Here is a 20,906-nt window from a genome sequence, read left to right as displayed (position 1 = left end):
ACAGTTATGAGGCTCTGGAACTTAATGGGCAAGCGAATGGCAATGTGGACAAAGGTCCATCCACATTGGGGGAGTTGCCAAGGGCAAGTCAATCTAAGCCCCACATCACAACAACTCCCACCAAGAAAAAAAAAAAGAAGGGTTATTGTCATAGGGGACTCCCTTCTGAAGGGAATGGAAGGCCTGATTTGCCATCCAGACCCAACCTATAGGCAAATCTGTTGTCTCCCTGGGGCTCAGGTAAGAGACATCACTTGGAAAGCCGCTCATCTGGTACATCCCTCTGATTATTACCCTTTATTGGTTTTTCATGTTGGCACTGATAAGATAGAAAAGAGAAGACCAAAAGTGACCGAAAGGAACTTTAGGGCTTTGGGGCTACTGGTTGAAGGATCGGATGCACACAAAAGAGCAAAAGCAAGAGGACTCATGTCAAGATATAGACAGTTTAATAAATGAAGAAAAGAGGGGAAAAAACAAATAATGCGTAGGCAACCAGTTCTGATGCAAAGGCACTCACCATCTCCTACAAGTAAACTGATGCCCATCCAATCTCTAAGCAATGCCTTCTCTGGAAGACAATGTCCCCTACTCCAGCCTCAACTTGCCCCAGTTTCCCCCTCCCCTTGCCCTGCCCTGCCCTCTCTTCTCCTCTCCCCTCCATTTTTCTTTTTCATATTTTATTTTTAGCGTTGTATTAATGATACTGAATATCCTTTCAGACAGTTTAGGTCACTAATCCTGGCTGCATCCCTGACCAACTTTTTGCTCACTCCCAGTAGTATGGGGAAGTTCACATCCTGAAGCTGATGGGCTCTACCAAGCAACCTAAGAGGGAATTTGCTGCTTCCAGACATTCATCCAGATGGATCTCTGCAAGTAGAGAGAAAAGGTAGAGGATGGACACAACTCAGAAAGGGAAGACAGTGTGTACTGCCAGTCTCATAGACTGCCACACAGGAGCACAGGGAAAGAAGAACATGGGTGTTTGCTGTGCAAGTTTGTGGGAAATGCCTAGAGTATGACTCCTCCTAGCAAAATCTACTTACCAGTTTGGTCCCGTAGCCACCTACAAGACTTGGCCTCCAGAAGTTCTGACCAAGATACCCTCCATTTATACCGGTGCAACCAGACTAAGGCCAACACTGTGGCCCAGGCAGTCGGCTTCACATGCTGTGGAGGAAAATGGAACAGTCAGGGGGAAAAGAAAGACCAAACCTAAAATAGCACAAACCTTTGGACAAATCTTTGCCTGAAAGGAGGACTTCTATACACACACACAAACTCTCTGAGCTTCTGAAATCCTCAATGCCAGAAAGTTCCCAGATACCTGATTACATCTCTCCTTTCTACAAGCAGACAGCCTCAATATCCTGACTGTTCTGATCTTCTCCTGATGGTTCAGCTCAGACTGGAAACTTGGAGAAGATAAAAGTTCAGCTCATGATATTTCCCCCCACCCGCCCCTGATCTGCTTACCTTACTGGGCCTTTGGCCCTTAACTTCAGCCTTGCTGAGCCTCAAGGCTGAGGTCAGGGCTGAGGTCAGGTCCCATGAGCCATTTGCTTTCTGGAGTGCCACTACTGCCCTGAGACTGGAGAAGTCACACAGTCTTGTCGACAACGGTGAAATTTTCCAGTCCCAACTTATGTGAAATGGTGGTGGTTCCTCCATCACCAGCTCTTCGGGAGGAGATTCCTGCTCTGGAAGACAGAAATATTCACATAGCTCCTATGAAATAAGCAATGGTTAGTAACCTTAAATTCTACCTTCTCCAGATATCCTCAACTGTCCTACATCCTTTCTGGGCTTTCCAAAGTTTTCCCAGACCTCCAAAGGCATCCTGGACTTTTCCAGAACTCCCAGAGCACCCTCAAATTTTCCCAGTCCCTCACAGGTATGCTGACACTGCTGATCTTATAGGTCTTTTCCAGCCTAAATGATTCTATGATCATTAAAGGTTCCTTCCAATCCAAACCATTCTATGATTATACAGCATTTAAAACCTCACTTCATCCTTCTCCACCATCAATTCTTGAACCCAGTCTCAACATGAGCTGCTCCTTTCCACATTCTGGGATATAAGACTTCTTTGAAGCTACAACAGCACTGCAATACGTGAGTGTGAAGGTGAGGAGGGTCAAGCACAGACCATAGGATATTAATGTTCTAGGCATGTCCGAGTTCTGCAGCAGAATTAACAGCTTTTATGGGCAGAAGAAGTATTGGGGAACAAAGAAGTTGGGGGCAGAACTAGGGATCATGTAAAGCTAGCCTAAATGTATACAATGTAATTTAGGTTGGCAGGAATCTCTGGAGGTCATCTAGTCCAATGCCATAATTCAAGGAAGTTTTCATTTTGATCAGTTTACCCAGGAACTTATCATGAACATCTCCAAGGTTGAGGATTCCAACAGTTCTTGGTTATTATGATTTAAAACAAAACAAAACAAAACAAAAACTTCCTTATACCCATTCAATATTTCCCTTGTTCCAACTTGTATCAATTGCCTCTTATCCTAAGGCCATGTACCTCCAAGTCTCTGTATTCTTTGGATCTTCCTCCAGTCAGGTAATTGTAGACAAAAATAAGGTATCCTTAATAACAAAACGAGCTCCTTCAACTTCTTTTTGCATGCCATGTAGTTCAGCCCCCTCATTTTAGTGGCCTTCCTCTAGATTCATTCTAGTGTATCAATGCCTTTATCGTAATGAGAGAGTTTCCAGTAATTCACATGCCTTTTCTTTCTGTTTGGACACTAGAGTCAGGCTCAGCTGACTCTGGATGCCTCCGCTGAAAGTCCTAGTTTGTTCTCACCAGTGCCTGGGCACTATACTTATTCTGGAGCTGCAGGTCTGCAGGTTGAGCAGGAGCCTTCCTATTGGTGCCAGAAGTCACAAGCCTCCAGCTTTCTCCATTCTGACTGTGAATTCCAGATGTCCTTGCTTCAGGTCACTCAAAATCTTCTCTCTGCAGACTTTCCACAAAGACCACAGCAATCTCCTCTTCATTCACCCTGATGGTGTGCAGTGTGCTCATTACTTTTCGTTCCTTCAGTTAGCAGCTCCAGGCCTTGTCTAGAGTATACCTCTCACAGAGGAGGGCACTTCTGCCCCAGCACCAGAGAGAAGCACTAGCCTCTCTCTTCAGCTCAAGACCTAGACAGCAGTCTCTTCCTTTCATGTTCTGTCTGGACTGAGGCTTCCAATGCACTAAGGGCAAATTTGCTTTGCCTATTTCTCCATCCGTCACAAGCACAGTGATAATCAGGAAGTCTGGTGAGAAAATAAATACTGAAAGGAGAGTTCAACTGTTATGCAACACATCCGAGGATCCACAGTTGAGAATTTTCTACTTACCTTTACGGGGGGATGAGAGCTTGGTCAGTACTACAGCATCAGAGGCTTTGGGATGAAGCATCTCAAGACAGAACTGGAACTTTTGGACCATCCAAAACTTGGTGGAGTTGAACCACACAGGCCTGAAGCCACACCAGAGAAGCTGGCAGGGAACCAGGTTGTGAGAGGGAGGAAGCAGCATAGGGGAGTCTAGAGGCAAAGAATCTGAGAGAGAGGCAGGAAGATGGGGAGTGAGGGTTAGACTAATGTATTTAAGAGATAGGCAAACGGTTGTTCAGGCCCACAGGATATGGGGCTGGTGATGGTGAGGAGGCATCAGACCAGCAAGTTCCACTTTCCCCTTACAATCCTATCCCCACTATTCTTGGCCTTACCATGGTGCCAGGTATCCATCAGTTCCATGCGTACAGCTATGCTGGATGTGAAGGGGGATTGGACCCCCAGGCTGAGGCTGAACGTAACTGCATTCTGCCAGATGTCCTTCTCTGACCTGCTTGTCCCATCCCGGGACAGTTTCCACAGCAGATGCATCATGGCCATACGGTGCACAGGCAGCCTGCAGAGAAAGGGGGTTAGTCCTTGTTTCCACTGTGGGTAGGGGGATGAGATCATAGAATCATAGAACGATTAAGGTTGGAAAAGACCTCCAAGATCATCTGGTCCAACCATCCCCCTACCACCAATATTGCCCACTAAATCATGTCCTTAAGCACCACGTCCAACCTTTCCTTAAACACTCCCAGAGACGGTGTTTAAGCGACAAATGAGTCCCAGCACTCATTTCCAGGGACTATCAGAACCAAGGAAACACAACTGGGATCCCTGGTCAGGTTTCCTAGGACTTGCACTAAGAGTGTTTCAAATCTCATTTTTCCAAAATCTGAGTGAAAGAAACGATTACCAGGGTTCTGCATCTGTGTTTGCAAAAGAATTTCAAAAAAGCTACACTAAGCCATGTCCCTAAGCACTATGTCCAACCTTTCCTTAAAAACCCCCAGGGACAGTGACGCCACCACCTCCCTGGGCAACCCATCCCAATGCCTGACTACTCTTTCTGAGAAGAAATGTCTCCTCACTTCCAACCTAAACCTCCCCTGGTGCAACTTGAGGCCATTCCCTCTTGTCCTATCACTGGCTATCTGCAAGAAGAGGCCAACACCCAGCTCCCCACACCTTCCTTTCAGGTAGCTGTAGAGAAGCAGTAAGATCTCCCCCGAGCCTCCTCTTCTTCAGACTGAACAACCCTAGTTCCCTCAGCTGCTCCTCATAAGACTTGTGCTCCAGACCCTTCACCAGCTTTGTAGCCCTTCTCTGGACATGCTCCAGGGTCTCAATGTCCTTCTTGTAGCAAGGAGCCCAACACTGAACACTATTCAAGGTGTGGCCTCACCAGAGCAGAATACAGATCACATCCCTGGTCCCACTGGCTACATTATTCCTGATACAAGCGAGGATGCCAGTGGCCTTCTTGGCCACCTGGGCACACTGACGGCTCATGGTCAGGCGAGCATCAATCGGCACCCTCAGATCCTTTTCTTCTGCACAGCTTTTGAACCACTCTGCCCCAAGCCTGTAATGCTGCATGAGGTTGTTGGGACCAAAGTGCAGGACCCACCACTTAGACTTGTTGAACATCATCCCATTATCCTCTGCCCATTGATCTGACCTGTCCAGGTCTCTCTGCAGGGCCTTCCTGCCCTGCAGCAGATTGTCGCTTCTCCCCAGCTTGGTGTTGTCTGCAGACTTACTGAGGGTGCACTTAATTCCCTCATCCAAATCATTAATAAAGATATTAAAGAGGATGGACCCCAACACTGACCCCTGGGGAACATCACTGGTGACCAGTCACCAGCTGGATTTCAATCTGTTCACCACCACTCTCTGGGCCCAGCCGTCCAGCCAGTTTTTAACCCAGCAAAAAGCGTACCTGTCCAAGCCATGGGCTTCCACCTTCTCCAGGAGAATATTGTGGGAGACCATGTCAAAGGCCTCGCTGAAGTCTAGGTAGACTACGTCAACAGTGTTTCCCTCAACCAAGGCTGCTGTGGAGGAGCAGCAGGAGTAAAGATGAGGGGGCAGTGGGGCAATGGTCACCCAAATCCTCTCCCCATGTCAAGGCAGAGGAGATAAGTTGGGAGCACTGGAAACCTATATTGTCTTCCCATCTCAAGGTATGCAAGCAAAGGACACCTGTTGTCCCTCCTTGAGACCTTGATAATATCCCTTTGTCTTTGTGGGCCATTATGTTATCCTCTCACCTGTCATCTGCTGATGGGAGCAGTGAGAACCTGAGTGTGTAATCGAAGGACTGACTGCCTACAAGGTACTTTAGGGTCACAGCTGCCACATCTGCCTCTGGATCCTGGGGACACAAGGGAAAGAATCAGACAGAAAAGTTTATCTGCAAAGCACAGGGAGGCTGGCCACTTAGCGTCCATCTCTGCTCTGCTAAAGTAGTAGATAGATGTCCGTAGTTGGAGCAGAGGCAGTGGCATCTCGGAGGGAAAAGACAGGGTTCACAGAGACATAACACTGGTCTTTCCCAGGTCTAGTAGAGGTGAACAACTCCCTGTGTTGAGAACATGAAACTGGGAGTGTTTCCTATACCTTCCAGAAAGCCTTGCTCCTGGATCTGATCTCTCACCTGTGCTTGTCCATGGATCTGGGCATAGATGATGCTCTGATGTCCCTGGAAGATCGACTCGGGAGCTTTTCTAATCATTGTCACCTCCAGGCCTGGTGGAAGGTCCCAGTGCAGTGAGATCTCACTTGCCAGAGGCTTCAGGGCCTGCTGCAGGCATTTCACTGCCTGGTGAGGGGACACAGAGAGCACAGACTGCTGGAGGGGGTCTCTGAGTTGGCGTGGATGATGGCATTTGGATCGCCTTGCATATCTAGGAGAACCATTGGAAGTGCTGTATAGAGCAGTGGGAATGCTGGAAGCACAGGTGCCTGGGGAGTTACCTCAGATGTCATGTCCAGTTTGGAGTGGATGCACACACATTCACCCTTCGTCTCCAGGGAAATGGCCTGGCAAAGTTTGAAGCTGTCACAGCTGTTAACAGGAAAACAGAAACACCTGTACAGGAAAAGAGAGAAAGGTTAGAGAGTGGACAAAGGTGAGAGGTAAGAATGGCAAGATTGGTATAAAGGAAAGGTAAGACTGTTTTTAATTGTAGGAATGAAACTGTGATTCAGCATTCTCTCACCCTGGAGTGAGAGAGTTTGCCTGCTGTGTAGGGAGAGGTTAAACTTTTTTTGGGTATAGAGGTCATGGGAATGGATTTGGGGCCCTCAGAGCATACTGAGGTATTGCATGGTGAGGGGAAAAAGAAAAGTGCTGAGAACAGCCTGGAAAAATTGTGAGAGAAGGCCCACTGCAAGAAGAGTATAGGCAGTCTTAGTGAGGTAAGGAAAGTGTGTGTGGAGGTCATTGCTGAAGTTCCACCAAAGAGAAGATGTAGGACAGACTAGGACCTGAGAGAATTTTTGAAAGACTGACAGTCAGGGTGAGTGACCATGTTGGGGGACAGGAACAGGGCTCCCCCATTACCGTTGGTCATCACGGTAGCGGTGGACCTCAGCCATGATAGCTTCCTCTTCACTGGAGATCTTCCTCTGGATGAATATGAAGAGCTGAGGCAGACAGGAGGGGAAACAAAGATTTTTAGGGCTGTGAACCCTCACAGAGGAAAGACACTGTCCTAAAATGCAGGCAGCCTTACCCTCTTCCACCTTGAAAGAGGGAGGGAAAGAGATTGTGTGTTTCCTTTCAGGAACACCAAGACATCTGCTAGTACAAAGTGGCACGCCACAAGGAATATCCACTTTCTCCAAAGGCAAATTCCACAGAAGCCCTCCTAAGCTGCTCTCCCCAATGACGGTGTCACGTTCTGACATTAGAATGCCCCCCTACATGGCAACTCTCAATGCAAGCGCCAGCAGCATGACTCATGATGCATACTGAAATCTGCCTTTGCCCCACTGTTTACATTCTTTCACTTCCCCGTTACACTTTGTGCCCTGATACCTGGCGGGGATGCTCATGAAGGAGTGGTGTGCTGTAGATTGACTTTAGGAGGCCCAAGAGGTCACAGCCCCCTAGATCAGGGCAGATGGAAGAGAGGCGTCTCACAGCATTGTCCATGCTTTCTTGCGTGTATTCCACACTTTGCCTATGGGAGAGCAAGCAGAATGTCAGAGGGAGAGAACCTGGTCCACAGCTATCCCCACATGACCACTTCCCAGGAAAGCCCTACCTCACTACCAGTGTTCTAGAAGCAGCCTGAAAGGAGAACTTACTCTATCAGTGCCTCTAACAGATCCAACCCAACAGCTGCCATCCAGCTAGAGCTTGTCCCTAGTTTCACTTAGAAGAGTCATACTCAACTTGCCCCTTGGCCCTGCCCCAACATCACCCCCAACTCACGGATAGAAGGCTTTGAAAGTGGCCCCAAAACTGTAGATGTTGAAATAGCAGCCCACAGGCAAACTCTTGAGGAGGAAGAGCAGTGTGTTCTAGGGACAGACAGAACAATGGGAAGAGCTTAGATGGGAAAGCTAGGCAGAACATCCACTCCCATGAAGCAGCTTGCCTCTATCCCCACCACCTGAGCAGAAGGATTGTGAAAAGTCCACACTGAAGACCTCCTCAGATGGTACCTGTGCATCCTGGAAGAGGCTGCAGTCTATGAGAAAGAGGAATTCCCCAAGTTGGCCTGTACTGGGCACCACTTCAGGAATGCTGGGCTTCAGTGTCACCATCACCACAGGGTCTCCCAGCAGGGATCCTGGAGCGTGGGGGAGAAGCAAGGAGGATTTTTAGGTTGGAACCCCCTTCTCTGTCTCTTTGCTTTTGTCCTACATATTGCCCTTAGCTCCAACCTATGATATTAACTTAGAAGGAGCTGTTGACTCCCTCAAGGATAGAGAGGCCTTTCAAAGAGATCTTAACAAATTAGAGGGCTAGGCAAGCACCAACAACATGACCTTTAACAAGACCAAGTGCCAAATTCTAGATGGGTCTAGGGGGGAGACTTATGAGGAGCAGCTGAAGTCGGTTCGTTGGTTTGTTCTAGAGAAGAGTAGACTGAGGGGAGACCTCACTGTGGCCTACAGCTTCCTCATGAAGGGGAGTAGAGGAGAAAGTGCAGATCTCTTCTCTTTGGTGACCAATGGCAGGACCTGGGGAATAGTATGAAGCTGTGTCCAGAGAGGTTCAGATTGAATATTAGGAAAGGGTTCTTCACTGAGAGAGCAATCGGGCACTGGAACAGGCTGCCCTGGGAAGCGGTCATAGCACCACACCTGTTGGACTTTGAGAAGCATTTGGAAAATTCTCTTAGGCATATGGTTTAATCTTAGGTAATCCTGAGTGAAACCATGATTTGGACTTCATGATCCAAGTGGGACCCTTCCAACTTGTGATATTCTGTGATTCTCTAATTTGATGAAGCTATTGCCTGAAAATTCCTCAGATTTCCCCAGTCTCCCTGGTGCCCAGTCTGCCATCCACACTCACCAGGTGCAGCTTTGGGATCTCTGCTCTCCACCACAGCACTGAGATTGTGAGGCCCTTTATAATACACAAGCAATTGCAAATCATCAAAGTGCCAAGGTGTGGATTTCAAGGAAACCTGAGGACAAGTAGGGTGTGGGGAGGAAAGAGAAACAAATAAAAGGACCAAGGAGTCCTTAGTATCATCAGTACATCACAGACCCTTCCCTACTTTGCCACTTTGGGACTCTGGCATCTGACAGAGCCATACCTCAGCAGATGTCTGATCTGGAGCTGTGTATTGCAGAGGGGTGTGGCTGCTGTTAATGTCTACATGAGACACACCACAGGCTGACTGCAGGCAGATTCTAAAGTGCAGGTTTTCCAGTATCTCGTCCTCAGAAATCTGCCAGTCTGTAGGGACAAAAAGATGTGAGAAAGTGAAAGGAGAGAATGTAGGGCAGCAGACGGTGATTGTGGAGTACTATCTGTCATGGGTGGTGGTGGTGGGTCAGATGTGGAATCTGAGATTTTCTCACTGCGATGCTTGTATGGGGGGATCTGTAGTCTCACAGTGTGGACTGTATAGGAATTTGTGGGGTTCTTTTGCTGTGGAATATGTGGGGAGACTTGGGGGGCTTCTGGCTGTGAGGTATGAGGGGTCATTTTCGGATTCTATTGGTGTGGCATGTGTGCAGCTATGGGGTCCTGCCCCACAGAGATGGTGAGGAGGAGTGTGCTCCTCCCTGGTATAGGCACCCGTGGGATCACTCACTAAAGCGCATATGTTGGGGGAGAAGGTATCGTGACCAGCAAAACAAGGCAGCTCCATCAGTATGCAGCGGCAGCTCCTGGATATAGCACAGGTTGATGGCCACATCCCTGTTAGGAGGCAGGGTCCCCAAGAAACAGGCAAACACTGGACCCCAAATATCTGGCTGATCTTGCAGGTATCTCAAATTCTCCATGCCTGAAGTGGCTTTGTGCAGCTTCTGGGCCTACCACAAAGCGAGAAAAATGTGTTACTGAGGTCTCAGCAGAATTTTATTCTCTCACTTCCACACTTCACTTCAACCTGAACCCCTCTCCCTGCCCCATCAATCCCCCACCCCCACTCCCCCCCAAAGAATCAGAGTACCTCCTCCTTGTCCCAGAGCATTGCTTCAATACGGGTGTCCCCCATTGTAGCATAGAAGGTGTATACAACAGTGTCAGGGTCCACAGGAAAGACGAACATGATCTCCTCAGAGACTTGCTGCTTATTGCGGAAAAACAGCTTAGACTCCACATCAGCCACAAAGTCCTGGATGGTTACATTTACTGCCACAGATTCCAGCTGTATTTCTTGATATATTGAAAAGAACCATATTCCCCTGTCAAATAATCCTGAGGAAGACATAACAGTTGTCAGACTCACTGGTTGACTGTAGAGTATTTTACATTTAAAGTGTCTGCTAGCAATAGGCAACATTTGTGTGTCCAAACTTGCCACAGAAATACAATTTGCAAAAGCTGACAAACAGCAATGAAAGGTCCCTAAGGCTGCCAGTATGTGTCACTTGGACCACATTTCCTCATCTCTCTAAGCCCCGTTCTGTCTCGCATAGACCTCAGATCACCTAATTGTTCCATGCTTCACCTTAAGTCAGACCTATCATGGCACTGTGACAAGTCTGTCCTTCAATATATGGAATGAGATAGCCCCACAGCAAGCTTCATGCAAATGGCAGGAAGTTCTCTGCAGCTCTTCAAACCTTCATACTGTATCTCAGAGACAAGAAGCAAGTCCTACCTCCTGTTTTGAGACTAATGTTCCAGAGAGATTAACTTAAGTGCGTATACGACTCATTTTGCACTACTGAAAAGGAAGGAGGGACCCTAGCATAACATAAAAGGTAGTCACAGGAGGTCCACATCATCGTCCCATTTCTTGATGTCTTCCCTGGAAAGCCCTAAGCACTATGGGTGAAATGAATCACATGTACAGCAACCTCTTTTTTCCTATGCAACTCAGAAAAAGTAAATACTGACTACAGGGCATACCTCTGAGTTTCCAGAACACAAAGATATGTGCTTCCCTCTCAACCATTCAAGAAATCAGTTCCTTTCCACATTGATTTTCCAGTAAAAATCCTCCCCACTGTTCACAGACACCACACTCCTGGCCCCAACTCACCCCTGTACACACGATGCTTTCTCAGCATGCCACTTGGCCTCATCTTGACTTGAAGGTTGAGGTTGAAGACAGGTTCTGTGTGGGAAAGAGCATAAAGTGAGTTATGAGGACCTCATGAAAGAAACTGGGCACCTCCATCTTCCAATGGAAGGGGTGTGTGTGTGTGAGCTTAATTTACACTAGACAGGGAAGGGAAGGTGGCAGAAATAATGGTCAGAGACTGAGAAACAAGGCAGAGCATGGGTTTGGGCCTGAGCGATGGCAACTGCACATGGAGGAAACCAGCACCAATGACAGGAAGAAATGGACAGAGGAGGGGTGGACAAAGAGCAGATGAAACATAGTCTGGGCATATGGGTGGATGCATATATGGATTTGTGGGAGGAGAGTGGCAAAGCTGTTGTTTGAAGAGGGCAGTATTTAGTGGCAGGAGGAGCGAATGGCAGAAAAATATGAATGTATGGGAAGTTGGGCAGGAGGATGGAATTTGTGGTTGGATGCAAGGATGGCCATCCAGGCCAGTGGGGGGAAGATGAGTTTGTGGTGGTTTTACCCAGCTGGACAGCTAAGCTCCACCTCAACTGCTCTCTCACTACCCCTCCTCAAAGGGAAAGAGGGAGAACATAAGATGAAAAGGGCCTAAGGGCTGAGATAAGGACATGGCAATCATTCAGTAATTATTGTGACAGGCAAAGCAGACTCAGCATAGGTAGGCTAGAGAAATTTATGACCTATTACTAACAAAACAGAGGAATGAGAAACTAAAAAAAAAAAAAACCTTCTCCTCATCCACCCTCGTCCAATTCCTCCACCTGAGTGGCGCAGGGGAATGGGGAAATGGGGGCTGCGGTCACTATATAGCACTTCATCTCTGCCACTCCTTCACAGTCACTCTGTCCCTGCTCCACATGGGGTCCCTCACATGGGATGCCGTCTTCCTGAACTGATCCTGTGTGGGCTTCCCACAGGCAGCAGCTCTTCAAGAACTGTTCCAATATGGGTCTGTACCACAGGGTCCACCTGTCTGAAGCAGACTGCTCCAGTGCAAGCCCCCCATGGGTGGCAGCACACCCCAAATACCCTGCCCCACTGTGGAACCCATGGTGGGACCCCATTCTCCATGATCTGCAGCATGGAGATCTGCTCTGCTGTGGGACCCATGGGCTGCAGGGGTACAGCCTGCTCCAGCAGAGGCCTCTCCACAGGCCGCAGGGGAACTTTTTTCCAGCTCCTGGAGCACCTCCTGCTCTCCTTCACTGACCTTGGTGTCTTCAGGGATGTAGTAGATCCGCTACTTGACAGGGAAGGTCTCCTCACAGACAATGACATATGCAAAGCAGAGACGTTTAATGCCTTCTTCACCTCTGTCTTCAATGCTGATGGTGGGCTTCGGGACCGTGGTTGCCCTGAGTGGGAGGACCATGACGGTGGGAATAACAAAAACCCAACCGACCCTGAACGTGTGCGGAATTTGCTACTCCACCTGGATCCATACAAGTCCATGGGTCTGAATGGGATCCATCCCAGGGTGCTTAAAGAGCCGGCTGATGTCATCATGGGTATACCTCAATATCTCAATTATTTTTCCATGATCTTGGGAATCTGGAGAGGTCCCAGTGGACTGGAAGCTGGCAAACGTCCCAGTTTTCAAGAAGGGTAAGACCTAGCAATTACAGGCCTGTCAGTCTCATGTCAGTGCCTGGTAAAATTATGGAGAAGATGATTCTTGAAGTTATTGAAGCGCACCTGGGGGACAATGCGGTCATTGGTCCCAGCCGATATGGGTTCATGAGGGATAGGTCCTGCCTTACAAATTTGATTTCCTGTTATGATAAGATCACCCATCTAGTTGATCAAGGGAAACCAGCTGATGTGATCTTTTTGGACTTCAGCAAGGCTTTTGACACGGTTTCCTATAGGATCCTGCTGGACAAAATGTCCAGCATACAACTTAACAAAAACATCACACGATGGGTGAGCAATTGGCTGACAGGCAGGTCTCAAAGGGTTGTGGTTAATGGGGCCACATCTGGCTGGCAGATGGTCACTAGTGGGGTCCCTCAAGGCTCCATTTAGGGCTAGTCCTCTTCAATGTTTTTATAAATGATTTGGATATAGGACTAGAAGGTGTTCTGAGGAAATTTGCCAACGACACCAAACTTGGAGAGTTGTGGACTCTGATGAGGGTGGAAAGGCCTTGCAGAGAGATCTAGACAGATTGGAGAGCTGGGCGATCACCAACCACATGAAGTTTAACAAAGACAAGTGCCGAGTCCTGCATCTGGGATGGGGCAACCCTGGCTATATGTACAGACTGGGCGATGAGACACTGGAAGGCAGCCCCACAGAGAGGGATCTGGGGGTTGTGGTCAACTGCAAGTTGAATATGAGCCAGCAGTGTGCCCTGGCAACCAGGAAGGCCAACCGTATCCTGGGGTGCATCAAGCACAGCATCGCTAGTCAGTCGAGGGAGGTGATTGTCCCGCTCTACTCTGTGCTGGTCCGGCCTCACCTCGAGTACTGTGTGCAGTTCTGGGCACCACAGTACAAGAAGGACATTAAACTGTTGGAGAGTGTCCAGAGGAGGGCGATGAAGATGGTGAAGGGCCTGGAGGGGAAGACGTATGAGGAGCCGCTGAGGGCACTGGGCCTGTTCTGCCTGGAGAAGAGGAGGCTGAGGGGGGACCTCATCGCGGTCTACAGCTTCCTCGCGAGGGGGAGTGGAGAGGCAGGTGACCTATTCTCTGTAAACACCAGTGATAGGACCTGTGGGAATGGTGTTAAGCTGAGGCAGGGGAGGTTTAGGCTGGACATCAGGAAGAGGTTCTTCACCGAGAGGGTGGTTGCACACTGGAACAGGCTCCCCAGGGTGCAGTCACTGCACCAAGCCTGTCTGAATTTAAAAAGTGATTGGACTGTGCACTTAGTCACATGGTCTAAACTTTTGGGCACACCTGTGTAGCACCAGGAGTTGGACTTGATGATCCTTATGGGTCCCTTCCAACTCAGGATATTCTAGGATTCTATGTTTCTCAGTCCTCTCACTCCCAGCTGCTGTGTACAGCAGATTATCCCTTTCTTAAATCTGTTCTTACAAAGGCACAAACAACATCGATTATTGGCTCCACTCTGGCCAGGGTTGGGTCCCTCTGGGGCTAATGAAACTGGCCCTTATCTAACACTGGGCAGCTTCTGGACTCTTCTCACAGAGGCCACCTGTGCAGCCCCCCACTACCAAAACTTTAGATCATCATTCGAAATCATTAGATTTCATTAGAAATCATTAGATTTCTATTGGATAATTATCATCATCCCAGAAGTCATTAAAATATTCAAATGTCCCTGAAACATGCACATTTGTTTCTACCGGTGGTCTTTTGGGGTTTTCTGGTGGACATCAATAGTCTTCCTCACTGTGTTCGCTGCTTGGACCCGGCTCTTGTGCATGAGCTAGACATCTTGTTCTTTCTTTTCTTATTATTTCATGTTCGGCCTGCATACTGAGCTTAGTCATTTACACATCCAAGAACATATGCATAGCATGAGTCCTCATCTCATCTTCTTTTGACACATCCTCCAGGCCTGCATCATCTTGCCTTCACTTTGAGGTTCAAGTCTGTATTTGCTTACAGATGAAGCTGGCTAAGTAATACAATGTTTCTAAACTTCCTCCTATATAACTAATCATAGCAAAGGTTAGACCTATCTGCTCATAATGCATTTCAAATTTTGCTCCATTGCCCTATCGAAAGGGAGAAAACATATGTCCTTTTGATTTGATATCAGTTTGACCAAGTACCAATGGTAGGACACGGTTGCCAGCTAGCAGCACTAAGAAGCTGCAAGAGAGCCAAAGAAATAGAGCTTAGCCAAACAGCCCTGAGCAGAGGTGGTCCAGTCCCCAGTCAGGAAGCTGGCCAGCAGCCTGAGCATTGTGGTGGAAGTGTAGCAGGTCTCCAAGCTGGACAAATACACCAGCACATCAGTTTGTGCAGATGCTGATCTGTCACCATCAGCAATGAAGGTTTTCCTAAGCACAGTCTGCAAAAAGAGAGGGAGGAGGAATCAAAGCACCTAGAATCAGGTATGCTCCCAAATGCCAACATTTTCCCATTCTTTCTCCATGCTATGTTGTTGGTTTTCTCTTCCCCTCCCTTCACAAAGAGCCCTTAGGAGAGAGAATATTTGTGAAAGAATGTACTGTCAGAGAGAAAGCAGGGCTGAACACACATCAGTCAGTGTTCAGATTCCATTCAGGGGCTCCATACTTACTGGAAGAAGAGGCACAGGTTCTCAGTGAGAGCTTGTCCTAAGACAGCTCCCTCCAACAAAACAGTTGGGTTACCCCATGAAGTTGTTCCATGAAGGGTATTTGCTTAGACTTCAACAGTCCAATTACTAGGCCTGAAGTTATTCCCAGCATGCTCTTCACAAGTGTTAAGGACAGAGTTCCTTTTGCTATCAGGCAGGAGAAAGACAGCTTGGAAAGTGTGTATGAGGAGATGTAAATCTTGGATTCACAGGAAATGAAAGAGGGACCATTAGAGCATAGAATTAAATCATGATCCAGCACAAATATATTTAGCTTTGATTATGGAATGGCAGAAGTTAACCATTGCTTGCAGAATTGCTGCATGAGCGTATATAATTAATTATTAGTCCATGTGATGTATAATATAATAACATCACTAATAGGAAAGCTCCAGAATAAGGACAAAGTGGCTGCTTCTGGGTCAGTTTCAACTGACTCTTCAAAAAGACAGAACTGGCTTAGCAAGGATGATAAACAATCTGCCTGAAGAAATTGAGGAAGTACAGAAAGCTACAGGCCATTGAATTTAGAGTAGATAAAAGACAGGTCAGGGTCTATGTGGTGTCATTAGGAAGAAAATTACCAGTGAAGAACACACTGTAAACTAGTGGGTCTAGTAAATTGCTGTAAGTACGCAGCAATCTTGACCAAGTGAACATTGCACACAGAGGAGCTGTTGATCCACATATTAGTTAACCTGATGTGTTGGGTCTGTCTGGGATGGAGTCACCTTTCCCTGCAGTAGCCCACACAGTGCTGTGCTCTGCACTCGTAGCTGGAACAACACTGGTATCACTCCGGTGTTGTGTCTATTGCTGCATAGTGCTGGCATAGCATCAGTACTCCTTCCAAGGCCCCAAGAGCCAGCAGGCTGGGGGTGGGCGAAGGATGGGGAGGGGACATCGCCAGGAAAGCTGACCTAAACCAATCGAAGGGATATTCCATAACACCTGATGTCACACTCAGCAATAAAAGGGGGGCTCTCGTGGGGGAGAGGGCTGTTCCTCCTGAACAACCGCTACGCGTTTTGAGGCCCTGCTTTGCAGGACATGGCCAAACACCGCTCGTTGATGGGAAGTAGAGAATAATTTTTTTCCTTCTCTCTGTGCTTCTGCGCGGACTTATTGTTTCTGTTTCTTTTTCTCCCCCTTCCCTAGCTGCTTTACAGCTTCTAGTTTCCAGCATTGAAGAAAAGTAACATTTTCTGTACCATCCTCTCTTTTGGGTTAGCTTTAATAAAGAGCATATTAAATGATACTTTACAAAGTCTGAGTGCTTTTTTTTTTTTTTTTTTTCTTCTTAATGCAAAACATGATGCAAACATCTTCTCCGGGCCTACTCAACATGTCAGGAGGGAGGATCTTGAAGCCCTTGTGCTGTGAATGTTGACTCCAAGGGCTAATATACAGGTCCTGTGGATCTCAGCAGGTTAGTAGATCTCAGGGATGTGCAAATGCTTGTCCTAAAGGAACGTGAAAAGGTCTGCATACCTTTAACATTATACTGCTATCAGTAACCATGATTGTGTGCAGCTACATTTCTGGTAGGTATTCACTGACAATTATCAGAATTAATCACAGCACAGTTAGATTGTAGTCACATGCTGACAGATTTCATCAGACTTAACTGACCTAAATGTACTTGCTATTGCTGTGATTATAACACCAATGTGCCGTGGTTTATGTAAGCTGTTAAAGATCATTAAGCATGTTCTTCATAGAGTCCCAAGTTTCTTTCTTCATTAGCTAATGCTTCACATTTTCCAGTAACAGAAAATGCTTCATACGCTCCCCAAGTGATGTCATATCATAGCAGATGTCCTTTTTCGTATCAGTAGAAGAATTGGCACTGCATTTATCGGCTGCTTTGTCCTGTAGGTCTGTTCAGGATTGCCAGTAGGTGGCTGAGTGATGGTTAAGTGGGCAAGGAGCATCACCTAGCGCATGCTTATGGTAAATACCCAGAATGTGCCGTAGTGATCATGGCTGGAGAATCATCACACACGAAGGAGTTGGTGACCCACACAACAGTTAACCTGAGGAAGCACAGGCCTGTTCTGTGCTGTGCTGCACATCCAGCTTCACCTTCGGGATTGTGCTGGGCTGCACAAATGCCTTGGCTGCAAGACAGCCTCAGCCAGATCACTGTAACAGGGCTGACACTGAAGCCTGCTCATTGTAACATATTGCATGCTGATCAGGTAGATCACCATTTGATGTTGCACAGCCTGGGGTTCCCAACATTGATGGGGATGTGATTATCTATGCTATCCTCTTTCTATATGTCTCATATTTCTTTACTGTCCTACAACATAGAATGTCATTTTAAATGATATTTTACAGCATCTGAGTGTCCTTTTTAATGGGATCATAGTAAACCAGCAAGTCCTGGTGCAAAACATTTGATGCAGGCATCAGATCCCAGTGAGAAATGCCTTTCTGGAAAAAGGAGGAAGACAGAATGAGTGCCCAGCTAGCCTGCATGAAAGTGTGGGGGCAGGTGAAAGGCATTTATTTGCTCAGGGGACTTCCCTGGTGCTTTTGGAAAGGGAAAAGGAAGTGTCTCAATGTTCCAGTCCAGCTGAAGTATTAACTCATTTCAAGGAGTAAGGTGTAAGGAAGGAAAATTTGCACTGTGTTTGGTTGGTACCTAAGTGCTTGAAGAAGCCACAGGGATATTTGGATCTAAAGTGGCTCTGCCTGAGCTGCCTGTGCAGTAGCACCTGGGTGACAGGTTGCAAACAGTGGGGAGGAAGGGCGGGGTGGCTTGGGCACCTCTGAGGTATGAGCTTCTTGTTGGGGAGAATGGGGATTGGAGACCTTGGTGACCCTGGGATGAGGAGTGGAGAGCGGGGTAGGTGGACAAGTATGGCAACAGCATTTCTATCTGGCCATTGGAGATGACAAAGGCAAAGGAGAGGGGCTGAAAGGAAGCTTGGAGCACTGGGGCATCGGCCCTGCTCGCCTCTCCCCAGTCGATGAGGAAGAGGCATCTTGCTGAATTGTGTCCCCCCTCCTTGCAAATGAGACCAGGCAAGGGGGGACCCGTCTGCAGCACGGCTCACAGTGAAGGCTGGGAGGCTGGGGCGTGCGGGGGTGGGAGGGATGAGTGTCTCCCATGTGCTCTGCTTGTAACACTGGGCAGATGGTATAATAAGCAATGGGCTATAACTGTCCTACATACAGGAGCAGAAGTCAGCCTAATGAATGGAAATCCATCCCATTGCCCCAGGAGTAAACATGAATGTTAACACAAGCAGGGTGAGAGCGGGAAGGGGATGAACTGTCTTGCAAAGTCATTCTAAGCTCTCAGCCAGGAAGATGTGATGCATGACCATGCAGTTCCATTCCAGGCATAATGATGCAGCACCTAGACAGAGCTCAGAACTGTTAGCTCTTGATGATCATCTGCAGTCATGGTGAGATTTCTGAGGGAATGGTTTTGGGAACCACCCTTTTGTTCCCAGGAGATGGAGAGCCTCCAGCAACCCTGACTCAGCTCAGCATTAATGGCAGTCTTGTATTCTCTGCCAGTACTGCCCCAAACAGTTACCAAATTAAGGGGATTTTAACACATGTAAATTTGAAAGGACCTCATAAAAATCAGACAGTTTTTCATCTGGGTTTGGGGTCTTCACATAGCAAAAGTACAGAATGAGAAAAGTAGAAAAGAAGAAAGGAAGGAAAATGACTATGTCCAAACCTGCCATCAGGGACCATTCACCACAAAAAGTAAGGGTAGGTATAAGTGTCTGCACCTTACTCATATAAGAAAGCGATACTCTCATATACACATCATCTTTGTCCCTGGTGTTGCCAGAGACCCCTGTCTCCAGTCGGCCATCCTTGTTGCCAGTTTCTTTAAGCTGTACATGGATAAACCTCCAGTTGCTGGAGGACCCCATTGTCAGAGGGGTTCCTGTGAAGACCATTTCTATTTGATAAAACTGAGTGCTGCTAAATTAGTAGAGATCTAAGGATATAATTCTGTGATCATAGTAGAAATTTTGTTTTATCAGCAACCAATTTTAAGAAATCTAGTAACAAAATATGTATGCTTATTCACTTATTCTGTGTTAATATGAATTTATGAATATCATGATCTCTGTGTGTATGATCTCATGATCACCGCGTGCATGGCTCATTGGCAATTTGAATCTTAGCTTGCACACTTTCTGTCCTCAGCCATGAAGAGCCTAAATATATAGACAACATTTAAACTAACTTACTCAAACCAGTTCTATTTCTGCACTCTCCCTGAGGGCATACGTTGTTCTTAGTCTCATGCAAAAGCCCTGTAAGTAACAAGAGATGGAGAGACTCATTGCACAGAGCAACAGAAATGAACAGCAACACAAGTTCCATGCCCCTCAGCCTGGCAGGACTGAGCAATAAAAAACAGACAGACATGGAGAAGCCTCCTAACCTTTGCAGCAGTACAGCAAGCACAAACAAACGTGCGCATGTGCATGGAACAGATGTAAGGATGGATGTAGAGGCACACACTCACCATGGAACAGGATGCTGCAGCAGGACCAACGAGCAGACAGACACAGGAATGGTTCTGCGACTGAACACTGTTAGCTGCAGCAGGAGGAGGAGGAAGAGGAGGAGGAGGAGGAGGGCTGATATCTGCAGGAAGTGGGAGGGACAGATAGGAACTGAGTTCCCTGTTACAGTGCCTGTGTGGCTGCCTGGAATGCAGACAAATGTGCACTCAGGGCTGGGAACTGAAGATGCTGCCAGTCCTTCCTGATGGAATGGGCTAGGGGGACTGGAGATACTACCAGCCCTGCCTGTTGGGATGGGTGGAAGGCACTGGGTGTATGGATGCTCAGGGTCTTTGGGCTGTTCTGAGATGTCAGTGGAGCCATAAAGAAAACAAGGCCATGGGGAATCTGAATGGGAAGTGCTTTTTGGGCCTGGATGGAGGAAAGAGGCCAGGAAAGGCACTGACAGAGACCATGTAATGTGTTGGCCACCTTCCGGGGACTCCGAGCCAGGGATGCCACTTGCAAAAGGCTTGTTGTGTACAGCCAGGGCTATCAGGGGGCAACCTACAGCAGCGATGCACAGGGTGGGGTGTCTGCCCAGTACTGCCCACTCTGCTGAGGGACTGGGCTCAGGGGATGGGGGCAGGCTCATGTGTTCCCCTCAGGAAGCACCCCACAGCCAGAAGCAAAAGTGGGTGCTGATCAGGTAGTGTCTCCAAATGGCCACCTCAGTTTACCCTGCACCCACACAAGTACTTCAAACAAGTTCATCAGCTGGCCTTCCTGACGCTCTTCTCTGCCTTTTGTTTTGGTTCCCCTCGAGTGAGCAGCTGAGCTCCACCACAGCCACTCTCTCACTCCCCCTCCTCAAAGAGGAATGGGGAGAAAATATGATGAAAAGGGCTCAAAGGTTGAGATAAGGACAAGAAGATCACACAGTAATTATTGTAATGGGCAAAATAGACTCGGCATAGGGAGATAGTAAGATTTATTGCTCATTACTAACAAGCTAGAGAAGTGAGAAACAAAGGAAAGAAACCAAGAGCACCTTCCCCCCCCCCCCCCCCCC

The 20,906-nt window shown here is 47.7% G+C and overlaps 1 protein-coding gene across 1 annotated transcript; it reads right to left on the bottom strand.

The window, feature by feature from the left end:
* Window positions 1-427: 427 nt before the first annotated feature.
* LOC119713025 (von Willebrand factor A domain-containing protein 5A-like) lies at window positions 428-19,968 on the bottom strand. Its single transcript, XM_072028873.1, has 18 exons — window positions 19,855-19,968; window positions 11,034-11,108; window positions 9,996-10,243; window positions 9,633-9,855; window positions 9,129-9,271; window positions 8,882-8,996; window positions 8,023-8,150; window positions 7,790-7,878; window positions 7,391-7,535; window positions 6,914-6,996; window positions 6,325-6,439; window positions 6,005-6,169; window positions 5,619-5,722; window positions 3,735-3,916; window positions 3,361-3,564; window positions 1,480-1,703; window positions 1,050-1,173; window positions 428-873 (listed from the first exon to the last, which is right to left on the bottom strand). The coding sequence occupies exons 2-18, from the start codon at window positions 11,074-11,076 to the stop codon at window positions 794-796; spliced, it is 2,415 nt and encodes an 804-aa protein (XP_071884974.1). The 5' UTR covers window positions 11,077-11,108; window positions 19,855-19,968; the 3' UTR covers window positions 428-793.
* Window positions 19,969-20,906: the final 938 nt, after the last annotated feature.

Source organism: Anas platyrhynchos, chromosome 28 (genome assembly GCF_047663525.1).
Source record: "Anas platyrhynchos isolate ZD024472 breed Pekin duck chromosome 28, IASCAAS_PekinDuck_T2T, whole genome shotgun sequence".
Taxonomy (NCBI): Eukaryota; Metazoa; Chordata; class Aves; order Anseriformes; family Anatidae; genus Anas; species Anas platyrhynchos.
Note: the sequence above shows the minus strand (reverse complement) of the source record. Positions and strands in the feature narration are given on the sequence as shown.

Excerpts from the sequence above, each read along its gene's own strand:
- LOC119713025 (XM_072028873.1), bottom strand. The coding sequence starts at position 11,076 with ATGAGGCCAAGTGGCATGCTGAGAAAGCATCGTGTGTACAGGG. Across the intron at positions 5,723-6,004 it reads AGATCCATGGACAAGCACAG|GATCCAGAGGCAGATGTGGC; the intron begins GTGAGAGATCAG and ends TTGTGTCCCCAG. Across the intron at positions 874-1,049 it reads GTGGCTACGGGACCAAACTG|AGATCCATCTGGATGAATGT; the intron begins GTAAGTAGATTT and ends CTCTACTTGCAG.